At 34.4% G+C, this 14,172-nt stretch overlaps 1 protein-coding gene across 2 annotated transcripts in view; it reads left to right on the plus strand.

Moving 5' to 3' along the window:
• GAS2L3 (growth arrest specific 2 like 3) overlaps positions 1–14,172 on the plus strand; it is a 37,090-nt gene that overhangs the window by 10,228 nt on the left and 12,690 nt on the right. Inside the window, exons 1-5 of one of the 2 annotated variants that reach the window (XM_032844311.1) lie at positions 2,442–2,616; positions 3,499–3,546; positions 8,931–9,099; positions 10,570–10,685; positions 12,603–12,744. In XM_032844311.1, coding sequence (XP_032700202.1) covers positions 3,523–3,546; positions 8,931–9,099; positions 10,570–10,685; positions 12,603–12,744 — 451 coding nt within the window. In that variant the 5' untranslated portion in view covers positions 2,442–2,616; positions 3,499–3,522. Of the gene's footprint in view, positions 1–2,441; positions 2,617–3,498; positions 3,547–8,930; positions 9,100–10,569; positions 10,686–12,602; positions 12,745–14,172 lie in introns of those variants that run through there. The other variant, XM_032844310.1, reaches the window with a different exon arrangement.

Genomic DNA, 14,172 nt, shown 5'->3' on the forward strand with positions numbered 1-14,172 from the left:
GCAAAGAGAACTGTGAGTCACAAATTCATATCTGAGTATCCTCCCCATGATGACATGGCTATTTTAAAGCTTTTGCTTTCACTTATAACTACGTTTATTTATTAGTAAAAGAAGCTTCCCATATTATGTTGAATGATTTCTAGGTATTACTGGCCTTATCTCTTTTTAATTTGATAAGTTATATTAAATGAACTACAATCATGTCTCGTCAAAATATTAATCATATCAACTCATTTGTTAAGTGGTAGTTATGTGTCAGGTACTTCATGTGTGTCATCTCGTTTAATTGTTATAATAACCATGCGGAGGAGGTGGTGGTATCCCATTATACAGATGAGAACACTGAGAATCAGAAAAGTTAAGCACCCCAAGGTCATATAGCTAATGTGCTAGACCTGGAATTCAAACCAGCTGTGTCTGCTACTTTCTACTACCAGAGCTGGTGCTTTTATGATGTGTTATTTTAGTACATATTTTAAAAAATGAAATATCTTTGGTATGACTATAGCATTTCTATTTTCCCTATTAGGCAATTAGGAAATATTTAACCCAAACTTTAAAGCTAAGGAAGTCCCCCCCCCCGAAAAAAATCCAGATATCTTCTACAGTTATTTTTCTAAATGAAGCATTAAAAAAAATGATGAAATGGTTTTTGACATACAGAAAGGCATACAGACTAGTATAATAACACCTGTGTTCTCACCATTTATCTTGAAATAAAATCTTACCAGTGCAGTTGAAAGGCTTCTGGGCATTTCTTCCCGGTCTCATCTTTCTCCCACTCCTCAACAGTAAGCATTATCCCACTATCCCAATTTTGGCATTTATCGTATCCCTGAAGTTTATGTATTTTGGCAATAATCTGGTGTCTGAGTGCTAAATGTGGTATGATGGCAGTTAATGTCATTTTTTTCCTGAAAAAACTTACCTTGTTTCTTTGCTTTTTTGTCATTTTTTCCCAAACCCTCCCCTCCCCCATTTGTACCAGGAATGTACTATTCCACCTTATGCTCTCCCGTCATATCTTATAATGTGGGTAGGGGATAAACATGTACTCAGTTTCAAAGCCTACAGTTGTGGGAAGAAGGATCTGTTCAACAGGTTGGCACTTTCTGCCATCATGATTTTAAGTTAAATTGGTATGAAGAGGCTAACCATAAATGATCCTGAGGACCTCATGACTGAACCTGTTTCTAAGATGAGTGGGTTAGGTCCAAATTCTGTTCAGGTTTCAGGTGGATGAGTGAGTGCCTTTTGCGTTTCTGATTTCCTCAGACTGTAAAAGTTTAGTTCTCTTCCTTTAAGATCTCTAATCCTGGTCTTGTGAATGATTCCCAGCAGGGTTACAGTATAGTTTGGTCAAATCAGAGATCTTCTTGCCCAAATCTAAGGGAAAAGACTTCCTCAAGTTGTCAAAGAATTGAAATAGGTTCCTCCCAAAAGAGAGAAAGACAAAAGCAAAACAAAGTAAAGGCAATAATTTGCTGATTAAAATGCAGCTCCAAAAATGAAGTGTTGCTGATTCATCATATTTGGTTTATGTGAGAAAAATAGAGACTGAGACTTTTAGGGAAAGATAGAAAAGAGGAAAATAGGTAGTAACAAAATGAGTGGGAGGTAAGAATTGTGATTGTGGTGCAGACTCGGGATAGGGGTAACTGTAGAATAGATGCTACTCTTGGGATGAAATACCTGAGGACACAAAAATGGTTTAGAAAAAGAATAGTAAATGACTAGAAAGTATCAATAACTGGCTCTCAGGATCTGGAACATGATGAGTACTCATTTATTAATTGATTCACTGTTACAATCTCATCAGTTTATAGAAGTTTTCCAATAAAAGCATGTATTTGTATATGTGATAGTTTTTCATATATGAAGTTACATTATTGCCTATTTGAGTACAATTAGAAAATTTCTTTTTAAAGGTAATATAGATGCTTATATTTTTGTCATCCTAGGAATAGTTCTTTGTATTACACCAGTAGAATGCTTTGAAAAATATGTATAAAAAAGACTCTTCTGCTAAAGCTCAAGTGACTGAAGGTTGTGCACAAATTCTTCATTTCTTTCGTAAAACCAATTTTGTTGGATTTTCCGTAAAAAGTGCAACTACGAAACATTTTTGCCATAGCTTCTTTGTGAATGTGTCACTGTTCTTGATTTGCACACGCCTTATAATTTAGGCCTTCTTTTGTTTTGGGTTGGCAGTTCCAACTGTTAAAGCTCTTGTCTGATTATGTGGGACTCCTTATTTTAATGGGAGCAGCTTCTTTGCTGCATTTTTAAAAAATAGTCTCGGAAGCTTCTTACTGTGGATCTTTGTTGAGGACAAAGAATTATTTATGCCAAAGGAAAATGTATTCCCCACTGAATTAGCTCGTGGGAAGCATAACAAGCTCATTAGTAATGCTCAATTGTACTTTGGCCTTTTGCTATGGTAGAGAGAAGGAAAAGTGACATCAAAAAGGACATTCTGCTGTCCTTTGCCTTCCCGCAAAGAAAACGTGATGTAATATTAGACTTTTCAGTTAGATTTAGCTCAAGTTCAACTTTGGTACCAGAAGAAATGTTCCTGAAAGGAAAGTTGTATGTGTAGTTGATACTGTGCATGAGGTATGTTTGGCAGAACTTAGAGGAGAAAGTAACTTTTTCTTGGAAATTGACAGCATTATAGATGATTTTAATTTTTTTTATAATGTTTTAATGGTAGTTTATAATAAAAAATAGACTAGTATATTATGCTGCCATAAGCAATAAAAAAATCCTAGTTTTTATATAGTCTCTTTTATTCTGAGTGTTTTTAAGCTCTTCACCTTTTTTCCCTCTAAAATTACATTAAATAATTGTACTAACCTAATTAATTAAAATTGTATTTTTTTTTCAATAGATTTTGAAAATAGTACTTTGGAGTTAAAATTGCGGTTTCTTTTTTTTTGTCTTTAGTATTTTATGTAGAAAACAGCTTATGAAAAGTTATTATGGGAAGGCATTGAGTATTGTTTTATAGTTAAAGTTGATATTTGTCTTTACTACCTTGTTGTCTGGCAGAAGAGGCTAATGGCTAAGCTTGTGAATTTCTGCAAAGTCCAGATGAATTTATACGATCTCTTTATAAAAATCAGATGAGAGATACTTGACTTCCGTATCAGTTGTTGTGCTGTCAGTGTTTATGTTTACAGGGGAAATTTGGGGGAGACTTTTATATGTGTTAAGTTTTATTGTCAGTTTTATTTTTCTAGCCAGATGCTTCCAGAATTACCTTGATATTAGCCCAAAAACTGTTTCAGGTTTTCCTCTTTTAAATGAGGAGTACTTTCATAAGTGAGAAGCTAGGAGTGATTATTGATTTCTTCTACAGTCACACTGTTCTAAATAGAAGAAAAAGTTTTAAGTTTTCAGTCAAATAGGAGACTAAAGCAGATTCCTTAAATTTTGGGTGTTGTGGAGTAGGAAAGCTACCATTATTTGCATATTAATGTTTTGTTCTCTTTTCAGAAAAGCAATTTCATTTCAGTATAGATGACCATGCAACCTGCAACTCAAGTAAGTGTTTTTCTTCTGAAAATATGTATTTAAATTATGAGATAATAATTATGTGAGGTTATATAAAATTATAATAATTAGAATACTAAAATTATCCCACAATGTTTTTACTGTGCTAGTTCTTTTAAGCATGAAATTTTAATAACAGAAATGACTGTATTTTAACTTTCTAGTTCTGAAAAGATTTTTTTTTTTTTAAAGATTTTATTTACTTATTTAACAGACAGAGATCACAGGTAGGCAGAGAGGCAGGCAGAGAGAGAGAGACGGGAGGAAGCAGGCTCCCCGCGGAGCAGAGAGCCCGATGCGGGGCTCCATCCCAGCACCCTGGGATCATGACCCGAGCCGAAGGCAGAGGCTTTAACCCATTGAGCCACCCAGGTGCCCCTAGTTCTGAAAAGATTTTAAGCTTTCACTTATACAAATTACTTGTAAGAGTCAAAAATTCCTTAATCTCAGGAAACAAACTGAGGGTTGCTGGGGAGTGTGGGGGTAGGTATAGGGTGGCTGGGTTACAGACATTGGAGAGACTATGTGCTATGGTGAGTACTGGGAATTGTGTAAGACTGATGATTCACAGACCTGTACCCCTGAAGCAAATAATACATTGTATGTTATAAAATTTTTTAAAAAGTCAAAAATTCCTTAGAATTGGTGTCCACCCTACTACCCTGGGAAGAGAATTGGAACATTTTATAATTTTCCTCTCCTTACAGTTTAGTATGTATTTGTAATTAAAAGAGTTCTCAATGAAGACAATTATAAATTATTTTAGATAATTATGCCTATGCCCTGTAATGCCTATAAATGACCAGACATTAAAACTTAAAATTTAAAGTTTTTTTTTTTGCTTGTTTATTTGTTTTGGGTGAGGGGAAGCAAGATGGAGATAATTAGACAAACCCGAATAATCTTATATTTGAATGATTTCCAGAATTGGTATTTGCTATATTACTCTTATATTCTTTTAAAAGTTTTTTTTATATAATTAGAATATGCTTGAATCTTAATTTAAAGATAAAAATCACACTGAAATTCTACCTATAAAGATGCAAGCAGCTGATAATAAAATTTGCTTTGTGAAGTGAGAACTTCAGAATCAATCATTTCTGGTTCTGGTTCTGCCAACTCTGTAAGATTCTGAAAGTTTATTTTACCTCTGCATCCTCAGCTCCAAGGTGAGGTCGATGTTCAGGAAATCAATGGAATCGATGAGAGAACATAAGCAAAGTGCCTACTAGAATGTATGTTGCATAGTAGACACTTCAGCAGTTTGATTGTATCATTGGTATAACCAAACTCTCCACATATAAAACTGGACATTATACCTATGTCATGAAACTCTTACTTCCTTTCTTTCTTTTTCTTTTGAAAGAATGCTTATCAAGATGACAGTGGTGAAGATTAAAGATGATTTATTTATCAAATGTTAACAACAATTCTGAATATGATCCTGCTTATACTCCCTCCTATGTGTGCTGTGCAGCTGTATTAATAAAGAGTTCTATTATACTCTTTCCCTTTTGGGACTTGGGAGTCCATGGCAGTCTCCCAAAAGGTCTTATGCTTGCTCTTTGGGTCCTCTCAAATCCCCATTGAGTATGCTCAAAACTCCTTTATTACTCAAAACTATTTTTTATTCAATTATTTTGATTTGTTCTCTTTTTATCTAAGTCTCAGAAACATCAGTTTCATGTTAATTATATTTTCTTGATTCTTTATTGGGTGCTTTTTATAATTGCTGCATTGACCATGTTTTTCTCATTCTACTCTAATGCCATTAATATTTTCTTAGCTTGGTGATTTTTCTTTATAGTTTTGTTTTATAGTTCCATGAAACCTTCTCATCTAGGATCTATAGATTCATCTTTATTAATTCTTTTCTAAGAGTATGCTTGACATCTGGTCATGGATATTTTTGCTTCTCTCTCTGATAAGTGTGAAAACTTTGTAGGATTTTCACCTCTTTCTCTGCTAATTGTATTAGACTGTTGTGTAGTTATTCATAAGTGCCTCGTAGAGAGGAGACATTCAGTAGATAGCTTATCAGCTGATTTCTTGTTAATTTAATACGTTAAGATCTTCCTTGCTCCCTTTTTTAAATATCATTCATTCTGATTAGTAAATAAACATACAGTCTAAAAAAATCAATGAACAATTGTTCCTGATCTCTTTTGAGTCATACATAGTCCCCTTTGAGAATCTGACAAAAGGCTATGAACTGCGAAAAGGCCCATTTGTGTATAGGCATAAAAGTTTGCCAAATTGTAAGTTAAGTTTTTGTACGTACTCAAGTTCATCTATAGATTGCCTGTGGATTAACAGTCTTTGCAATATGACAGCTTTCACATGTTTGAGGACAACATTTATACATACAGTTTTTTCTATTAACATCTAAATTTTAACAACATGAATATGATATTGACTAGCCCAGATTATTACAGTCTTTTTTTGGCAAGAATAGGAGAATCCAAGTACTCTTATCCCTAATGTGGCAAGAAATTAGAATGGCTTCTATTAATGTTAGCCTCTTCATTTTCACAATTTTTTCCAAAACCACCTTTCTAATTGTATCACATCCTTCCTTGACAAACATTTGCAACTGCTCTGCCTTTTTTCAGCTCAGCCAAATTGTTAAAAGACAAATAACATTCTATTTGCTATAAAATATCTTCAACTGTAAGATACGTCTTTGATTTTGATGGTGCAGAGTCATTTGCTAATGCCCTCAATTATTTAACAAATATTTAACTGAATACCATGTGCTAACAGAAATAAGACATGCTTATGAAAGGAAGTTTTAAATAGTAAATCTTTGCTATACTCCCTTTGAAATAATTTTAAGAGAATTCAGAGAAATAAATAAAAAAGACATCTTGTCTTTTTCCTAAAACTTTTTATATCTTTATATATTTAGGATTTCATTCCCTAATCTCTACTCTTAGTTCCTAAAATAATGGCCCTCAAATGAGTTATTTATTTATTTATTTTTAATCTTTTGATACTTTTATTGAGTTTCACTACTTCTGCTTCCCTCTTGTGGTATATATTCATGTTTTTTGATTTGCTTCTCATCATAGGAACTTGGAAACAACTCTTTTTTTTTTATTCCTCCAAAGTTTGTCTGGATTAACAATGGTGTTATGGATTTTTATTTCGTGTAGTAAGACTTGCCTTAAATAAGCTTCAATAAGTTTAATATATTTTAGAGGGAAAATGATCTACATTTAAAAATCAAGAAGGGAATAGATGCACTTGGTATTAACTATACTTGTACCTCCTTTTTTAAAATTAAAAAACCTTTATTTTAAAGTAATCACAAACCTACAAAGTGGCTGTTAAGTGTAGAACAGAGATACATGTTTGCTAAACCATTTGAGAATAAGTTGCCAGTCTAATGCCCCATTACCTCTCAATACTTTAGTGTGTATTTCTCACAAATAAGGACATCATCCTACACAACAGCAATGAAATAATTGGAACCAGGATATTAACGTTGGTACAGTATTGCCACCTAATGTCATGTCCCTTAATCTGTCTAGAACAGTATCTTTGCTTTCTTTTTTTTTTTTTTTTTAAAGATTTTATTTATTTATGTGACAGAGAACTCAAGTAGGCAGAGAGGCAGGCAGAGAGAGAGAGAGAGAGAAGCAGGCTCTGCACTGAGCAGAGAGCCCGATGCGGGGCTCGATCCCAGGACCCTGGGATCATGACCTGAGCCGAAGGCAGAGGCTTTAACCCACTGAGCCACCCAGGCGCCCCTCTTTGCTTTCTTTAATGACCTTGACACTTTTGAATATTAGATACCATTTATTTTGTGGGATTCAGTTTGGATTTGCCTGTTGTATTCTCATGATTAGATTCAGGTTATGCATATTTGGCAGGAATATCAGAGAGGGATACTGTGTTTTCTCACTGCATCCTTTCAGGTAGAATGTGATTTCTATTTGTCCCATTATTGATTGTGTTTACCTTTGTCACTTGCTTAAGTTGCCGACTGTTAGGTTTCTCTACTGTAAAATTACTCTTTCTTCTCTTTGTGAAAGTATTTTGTGGGGAAATACTTTGAAACCATATAAAAATCTCATTCCTCATCAAAATCCCAGTTTATTCATATATTTATATCTATATGAACTGATAGTTTTCTATTTTATTCAATGTGTAATGCTCAAGTTGCTCTTGATTTAGCCAGTAGAAGAAGTCCCTTCTTGCTGACCTATCATTCTTTGAGCCTTATTTGCTTTCTGGTAAAAAATATTCCAGTCACCACAGGATTCATTCTAGTTTTCTCTTATTCCGAAAGAGTTGACCTCTTATGGCTTGTGAGAAACTTGGCTTCCATTTGATAAAACCCTGTGAATATAACAATCTCCTATTGTTGCTGCCACCCACTCCCTGAGTTAATGTCTTTCTCAGCTCACTTGGGCTCTGACACCCTGCACTGGGATGTTCCCCCATCTTCCTGGGGACGCCCTCTTCATCCTACTCAGGGTCTGATACTGTGCACAAGGCTGTCCCCATGTGTGGATACACTCTCCTCTCACTCAAGTTCTGGTCCTCCATTTCAAGCTTCCCTCCAGTGAGGATCCCTCATCACTTCACTTGGGCTCAAATACCCCTTCCTGAATTGATAAACTAAAGTCTTTTCTCTAAATAATCTGACACTAAAGCACTTCTAATTGTATTTCAAAATTTTGCAAGAGTTGGTTTGGTATTATATTTAGGCCAATTTTTATTCTTAACCAGGGATTGGCCAGGTAGTAAATATTCTTGGCTTTGTGAGTAAGTAGGCAAAATTGAGGCTATTACATAGGTACGTAGATAACAACATGTAAAAACCATTCTTAGATGGTGGGCCTTGCAAAAATCAGGTGACATACCAGATTATTTAGAATTTTTTTAGGATAACACTGTTACTATGATCAGAAGTTATAAAATGCCACTTATGCATTTATTCATTCATTTATCCATTGTATAACAAATGTTGTTAGCCCCAATGCTAGATGCTACAAAGATGTATCTTGTAAGGCAGGTACCGTTGACTGATTCTATAGCTGAGAGGCTGAAGCTGTGGTTCAAGTAATTTATTAAACTTAGCTAACATGTGAAGGAAAAATATTATTTGTTGACTTTTATCCTGTAGTTAGATAGTAGAATCCATTCATTGATTAAGCATTCATTTATATTTACCACAGTGTTGACTATTGAAAATGTCTCGAGTTTCTGGATTAATAGTTTGCTTCTAGTTTATAACCTTTCTGTGAACTGCCACAGTTTTATACATGAGCATATGATGTATGGTCTATAATTCATCATTTAAATATAAGTGTGGGTTGCACTGACTTTTAAAAAGGTTGCATCCATTTGGTTGGTGTTTTCTTCAGGTATGGTTTGGAGAAGACCTGCCTCTAAGTCCACGGAGTCCTCTGACCCCCAGACATGGGCCAGGTTTGGCTGATGTTTGTCAGTATGATGAGTGGATAGCTGTGAGGCATGAAGCCACCCTGTTGCCCATGCAAGAAGATCTATCAATCTGGCTCTCTGGTTTATTAGGTAAGGCTTGAAAAGATACTCAAAATTGTAGTTTTTTATTTACTAAATATTTATTGAGAATCTTACTCTTTGTTAAGGAGTGATTGTTCTAGAGGCTGAGGATACTCTAGTGAATGGAATATTCGATATGCTTGTTCTTGTAAGCTTACATTCCTGTTGGGGAGATATTTCAGTTCACCCTGAACCTTAGGGCTTGGATAATAAGAAAGGTTGAGGCTTAATAGAAAAGGTATATAGTAATCTTTGAATAATCAACATTTTCACTGTTAATGTTAAAACCTTTTTTTTTTTTAATTTATAGGTCTGATTTGGGATCTCTATTACTGATGTGCTCCTCCCATCTCATATAAGCATGAGATTCTGAGGGGAATATATATTGTAATTAAAATGATTGCTACTTCTGAGGGATTGAGGGGCAAAGGCATGTGAAACCTAGGAGGAAGTGTCAGCTTGGAGAATATCTGGCTTCATATTTCTTTATCCGTTAGACTAGGAGTGCTCTGAACTATCTCCCAGAAAAACACTTTTTTTAAATTTAGATTTTTATTTATATATATGACATAGAGAGAGAGATCAGAAGTAGGCAGAGAGACAGGCAGAGAGAGAAGGGGAAGCAAGCTACCTGCTGAGCCGAGAGCCCAATGCCGGGCTCAATCCCAGAACCCTGAGATCATGACCTGAGCCGAAGGCAGAGGCTTAACTCGCGGAGCCACCCAGGCACCCCACACGCTCTCTTTGAAATACAGAATTTCATCTGTGGCCTTCCCAAGATAAAAACACTATACACTCTAATTATCTCGTATCAGTTTGATGATTTGGATTGTTTTTTAAAAGCTTATTATGTAATAATAATCGTTCTAAAGAAGGGATTTTAGAGGCAAAAAGTCTGGTATTCCCTAGGCGTTTGTTATGCTATTATCTTTAATTTTAAAATCACAACAAAGGGGCGCCTGGGTGGCTCAGTGGGTTAAGCTGCTGCCTTCGGCTCAGGTCATGATCTCAGGGTCCTGGGATTGAGTCCCGCATCGGGCTCTCTGCTCAGCAAGGAGCCTGCTTCTCTCTCTCTCTCTCTCTCTGCCTGCCTCTCCATCTACTTGTGATCTCTCTGTCAAATAAATAAATAAATAAAATCTTAAAAAAAAAAATCACAACAAAGGCCATGTTATTTTTGGAGAATCTTTTTCTTGTGCAAGCAGTAGTAATGTGCAGTAAATATTCTGGTTTTTAAGAAATGAAATAAAATGTCATTTTATTTTTTCTTCTCCATCACAGATAATTTTGTTTCTGTTGTCTTTCACTTAATTTCACATTATCTGTTTTAACTGTAACTTCTAAGAATGAATACTTGGAGTATGATCTAATATTTGTCCTGTGTTTCAGCTATAATCTAATTACATTTAATTAAATTTTAACCATATTGTTTGAATTTACTGTTTCTAGTAGAACCTTGACTTTGAAATATGTTTTTAGGTATTGAAGTTAAGGCAGAAAGATTATTGGAAGAACTTGATAATGGAGTACTATTATGCCAACTGATTGATGTTCTTCAAAGCATGGTGAAAAGTTCCGAGTCTGGAGAACCCAGGGTAAGAACATGTTTGACAGGAGGTGATTTTATCTATCTGTCTATCATCCATCTATCTATCTGTCCATCTGAGAGAGCAAGCAGGGGAGGGGCAGAGGGAGAGAGAGAGTATCTGTAGTAGACTCAACACTGAGCCCAGAGCCCAACATGGGACTCCATCTCATGACCATGAGCAAGATCATGACCGGAGCTCAAACCAAGAGACAGACACTTAACCAACAGTGCTACCCAGGTGCCCTGACAATCAGTGATTTTATACTTTGGTACATATTAATTTGTTTTTGTATATTTCTTATCATATCTGAAAAGTTGCAAACTTCTACCCAACTATGTATTAGACCTTAGAGTTAATATTTATGTTGTCAGATTTATTTGCAAGGATTTAGTGAAATTAAATGAAGTAATGTATAAATGGTATTTAGGTTAGTGCCTAGTGTAAGTAAATATCCAGTAAGTAGTTATATCTCCTTGAGAACAGTACTCACATTCTCACTTGTTTTGAGAGTTAAATGAGAAAAGAGCTTGTGATGGTTCCTGGGACACAGTTATTATTTTTACTACTATTATTATTACCATTATCATCACCATCTTTATATTCCCCATATTTTGTCTTGGTGGTAAATTCTATAATTTGATTGAATGAATAATAATTTTTTTTAGGCAGTGTTCCTCCGTTGACCCTGAAATCATGATTTGAACTAGATAAGGTTTCCTTTCTTTTTATTGAACGTGGCTCACCTATGAGATATGGGGTCTGTGAGTGTGGCATCTGGATACTCACATAGGGTTGGTAGAAACATAAATTGCTATCATCTTTCTGGGGGGGCAGTGGGTGATATATATCACATTGAAAGTAAAGTATATCTTTTGATACGTAACATAATTCTCCCAGGGATTTATTCTAAGAAAATAACTACAAATTCACAAAAGTGATTGTGCAGAAAAATTTAAGAACAACATAAATGCTCATCAATAAAGAAGTTGTTAAAAATTAATTATGATACCTAAACTGAGTGGAATGCTTATCTATTCATTAGAAATTACTATTTTAATCTGTTATTTTTCACCCCAAAAGATGCCTGCAGCCTTTTGTTAAGTGTGTATGCACATATACACATACAGATCAGATTGCAGACTAGCGTGTTTGTGTAGCATTCTGTATGTACAGATATGTGTACCCTTGTGTGTAGAGATGCCCACTAACATGTAAGTGAGAAGATATAAGGGACTGGTATTAGTGGTTATCTCTAGGAAGAGAGAGGAACTGAGTAGTAGAGGTGGGAGACAGACTTATGCTCATTGCGCCTACTGCAAAAAAATCTTAGGCATAAATTGCTTTTTCAAGTAAAAATTTAAAACAGAACTAAAACCCTTGTCTCAGCAGGATTATCTAACTATTCTTGGTCCAGATAGTTAAAAAATTAGGATTCTATATAACTTAGACTGTTAATTTTCAAAGACTTGAATTAAGAATGGGCTACTACTTCCTTATTTGACAGTCTCCTCAAGAAACTCAGAACCATATTTATGAATCTGCAAATAAGGAAGTAAGCAAAAATGAGTGTTCCGTTAACCTTTAACATGGCAGTAATTTTGTGTTGTATTGAACTGTGTATGGAGAGACATTTAGAGATGTGCTTTGGAATTATTAGACTGTCATTTTTTGTTTTAATTAAGACTCTTGTGTCATTTTAAGAAGAAAGAGGTTAGAGATGCTTGATCCTACTGCTAATTTTGACTTCCTAGGAGTCATTTTCTGGAATATACTTAAAGTAATTTTTGAAGATACATTTCCTCCTAATGTGTACTTTTTAGTCAGATTCAATACACTGAACATTTATTTAGTAATATTAAAATGGATATCTAATGAAAATATCCTTGATATGAGTTTTTGAAATTAGTCTTTCATCTTTTTCAGAATTTTCCAATGAGAAAAGTGCCCTGTAAGAAAGATGCTGCCTCAGGTTCATTCTTTGCTAGAGATAATACTGCGAACTTCCTTTACTGGTGCAGGCACATTGGGGTTGATGAGACTTACCTCTTTGAATCTGAAGGTTTAGGTAAGTGTTGGTGTCATCATTGTGTTTAATGTTTATTAGGGTATTTTTGTATGTCTCACATCTAATTTTTTTTTTCCAAAATAAGGACTTTTTTCCAAATAAGGCCATATCTCATTTTCCTAGAAAAACTTATATTTTAAATATGTGTAAAACAATCGGAGAATCAGATTCTAAACAATATAGATTAAGCTTTTCATTTATAGTTAAATATCTTATATATTTAGAATGCCCTAGAAATATTTTACTTCCTAAATGAGTTGGCCAAGGAAAGGTTCTGAACTAATGCTTTGCTAATTAATGTTTTCATCAAGAATTACTCTACCAAAGTCTAAATTACTATTAATTTCTTTTTGACTGGATAATTATAGAAATAACAAAAGGTCAAATGATGTATACTCACAGTATTTAGATTTACCTTGTACACAGCAGTTGCCAAGTTGATCATCTAAACAGATTCATGTTTTTGACAATTCATTTTAAAAGTCATGCTCTGCCAAAGAATTATTGACATATTATCTCATTTTCTTTAAGTCAATAGAATCGTCTTTGCAGTGACTAACTTGAAAGCTACCTAAGTTTTAGACTACTATATATATATTTCCTTAGAGAATTTATACACATATATGCATAGAATCTGTAACATTTTGATAAGAGCAATAGCATACCAAGTGTGGGCGGAAATCATGGGAGTAGTAGCATACCCTGGTAGAGAATTATGTTATCACTGACATTGTTTAGAATTGCTGGTTCATGGCGATAATAAAAAACAAATTTTTAGGGGGTATTATTATAGTTTGAAAATTCTCTGAGCTAAAAAAAAAAAAAAAGGAATAACTAGTTCACTGCCTTAAGCAAAGATTCAGGTTATTAGGTAACCATGTGTTCATAGTTCCATACCAAACATAAATGGACAAAATAAACTAAAAACAGAACAAAATAAAATAAAATTTTCTGACTGTGCACACTGTTGTTGCCTGCACGTGGGTTCGGCTGCTCCCACTGCTACCCATTTGATATGCCTCTGGATATTCCTATCCAGTATACAATAAAAAAAAATGTAATGGGTTGCTGTTTTACTTCCCATTTTGTACCCTGCTTTAATCCAGGTGTGCTGATTTTTATTGACAATGAGGTTGATTTAATGGCATGTATAGGTTGTAGAGATCAAAGGAAAGAGGAAATGCTTTGAATTCTCTAGTTTCCATCTTACTGTTTCTGAAAGGGTATAAAATTGAATATTTCTTATTGTTAGTAGAAGCCATCTTCTGATTGTCCTGAAGGTCAGCATAGGACTAAATAAAGCACTGCCGATAACAGTAACTCCTTTCTAGCCATTGAACTGATGAGCTAATATTTTTACTTACTAAAGGTTTTCAGAGATAAGGCTCTAATTTTTTACATTTTGCTAGGAAATCAAAGCAAATAAAA

This window comes from Lontra canadensis, unplaced genomic scaffold, assembly GCF_010015895.1.
Source record: "Lontra canadensis isolate GAN:19392208 unplaced genomic scaffold, GSC_riverotter_1.0 scaffold150, whole genome shotgun sequence".
Lineage (NCBI taxonomy): Eukaryota > Metazoa > Chordata > Mammalia > Carnivora > Mustelidae > Lontra > Lontra canadensis.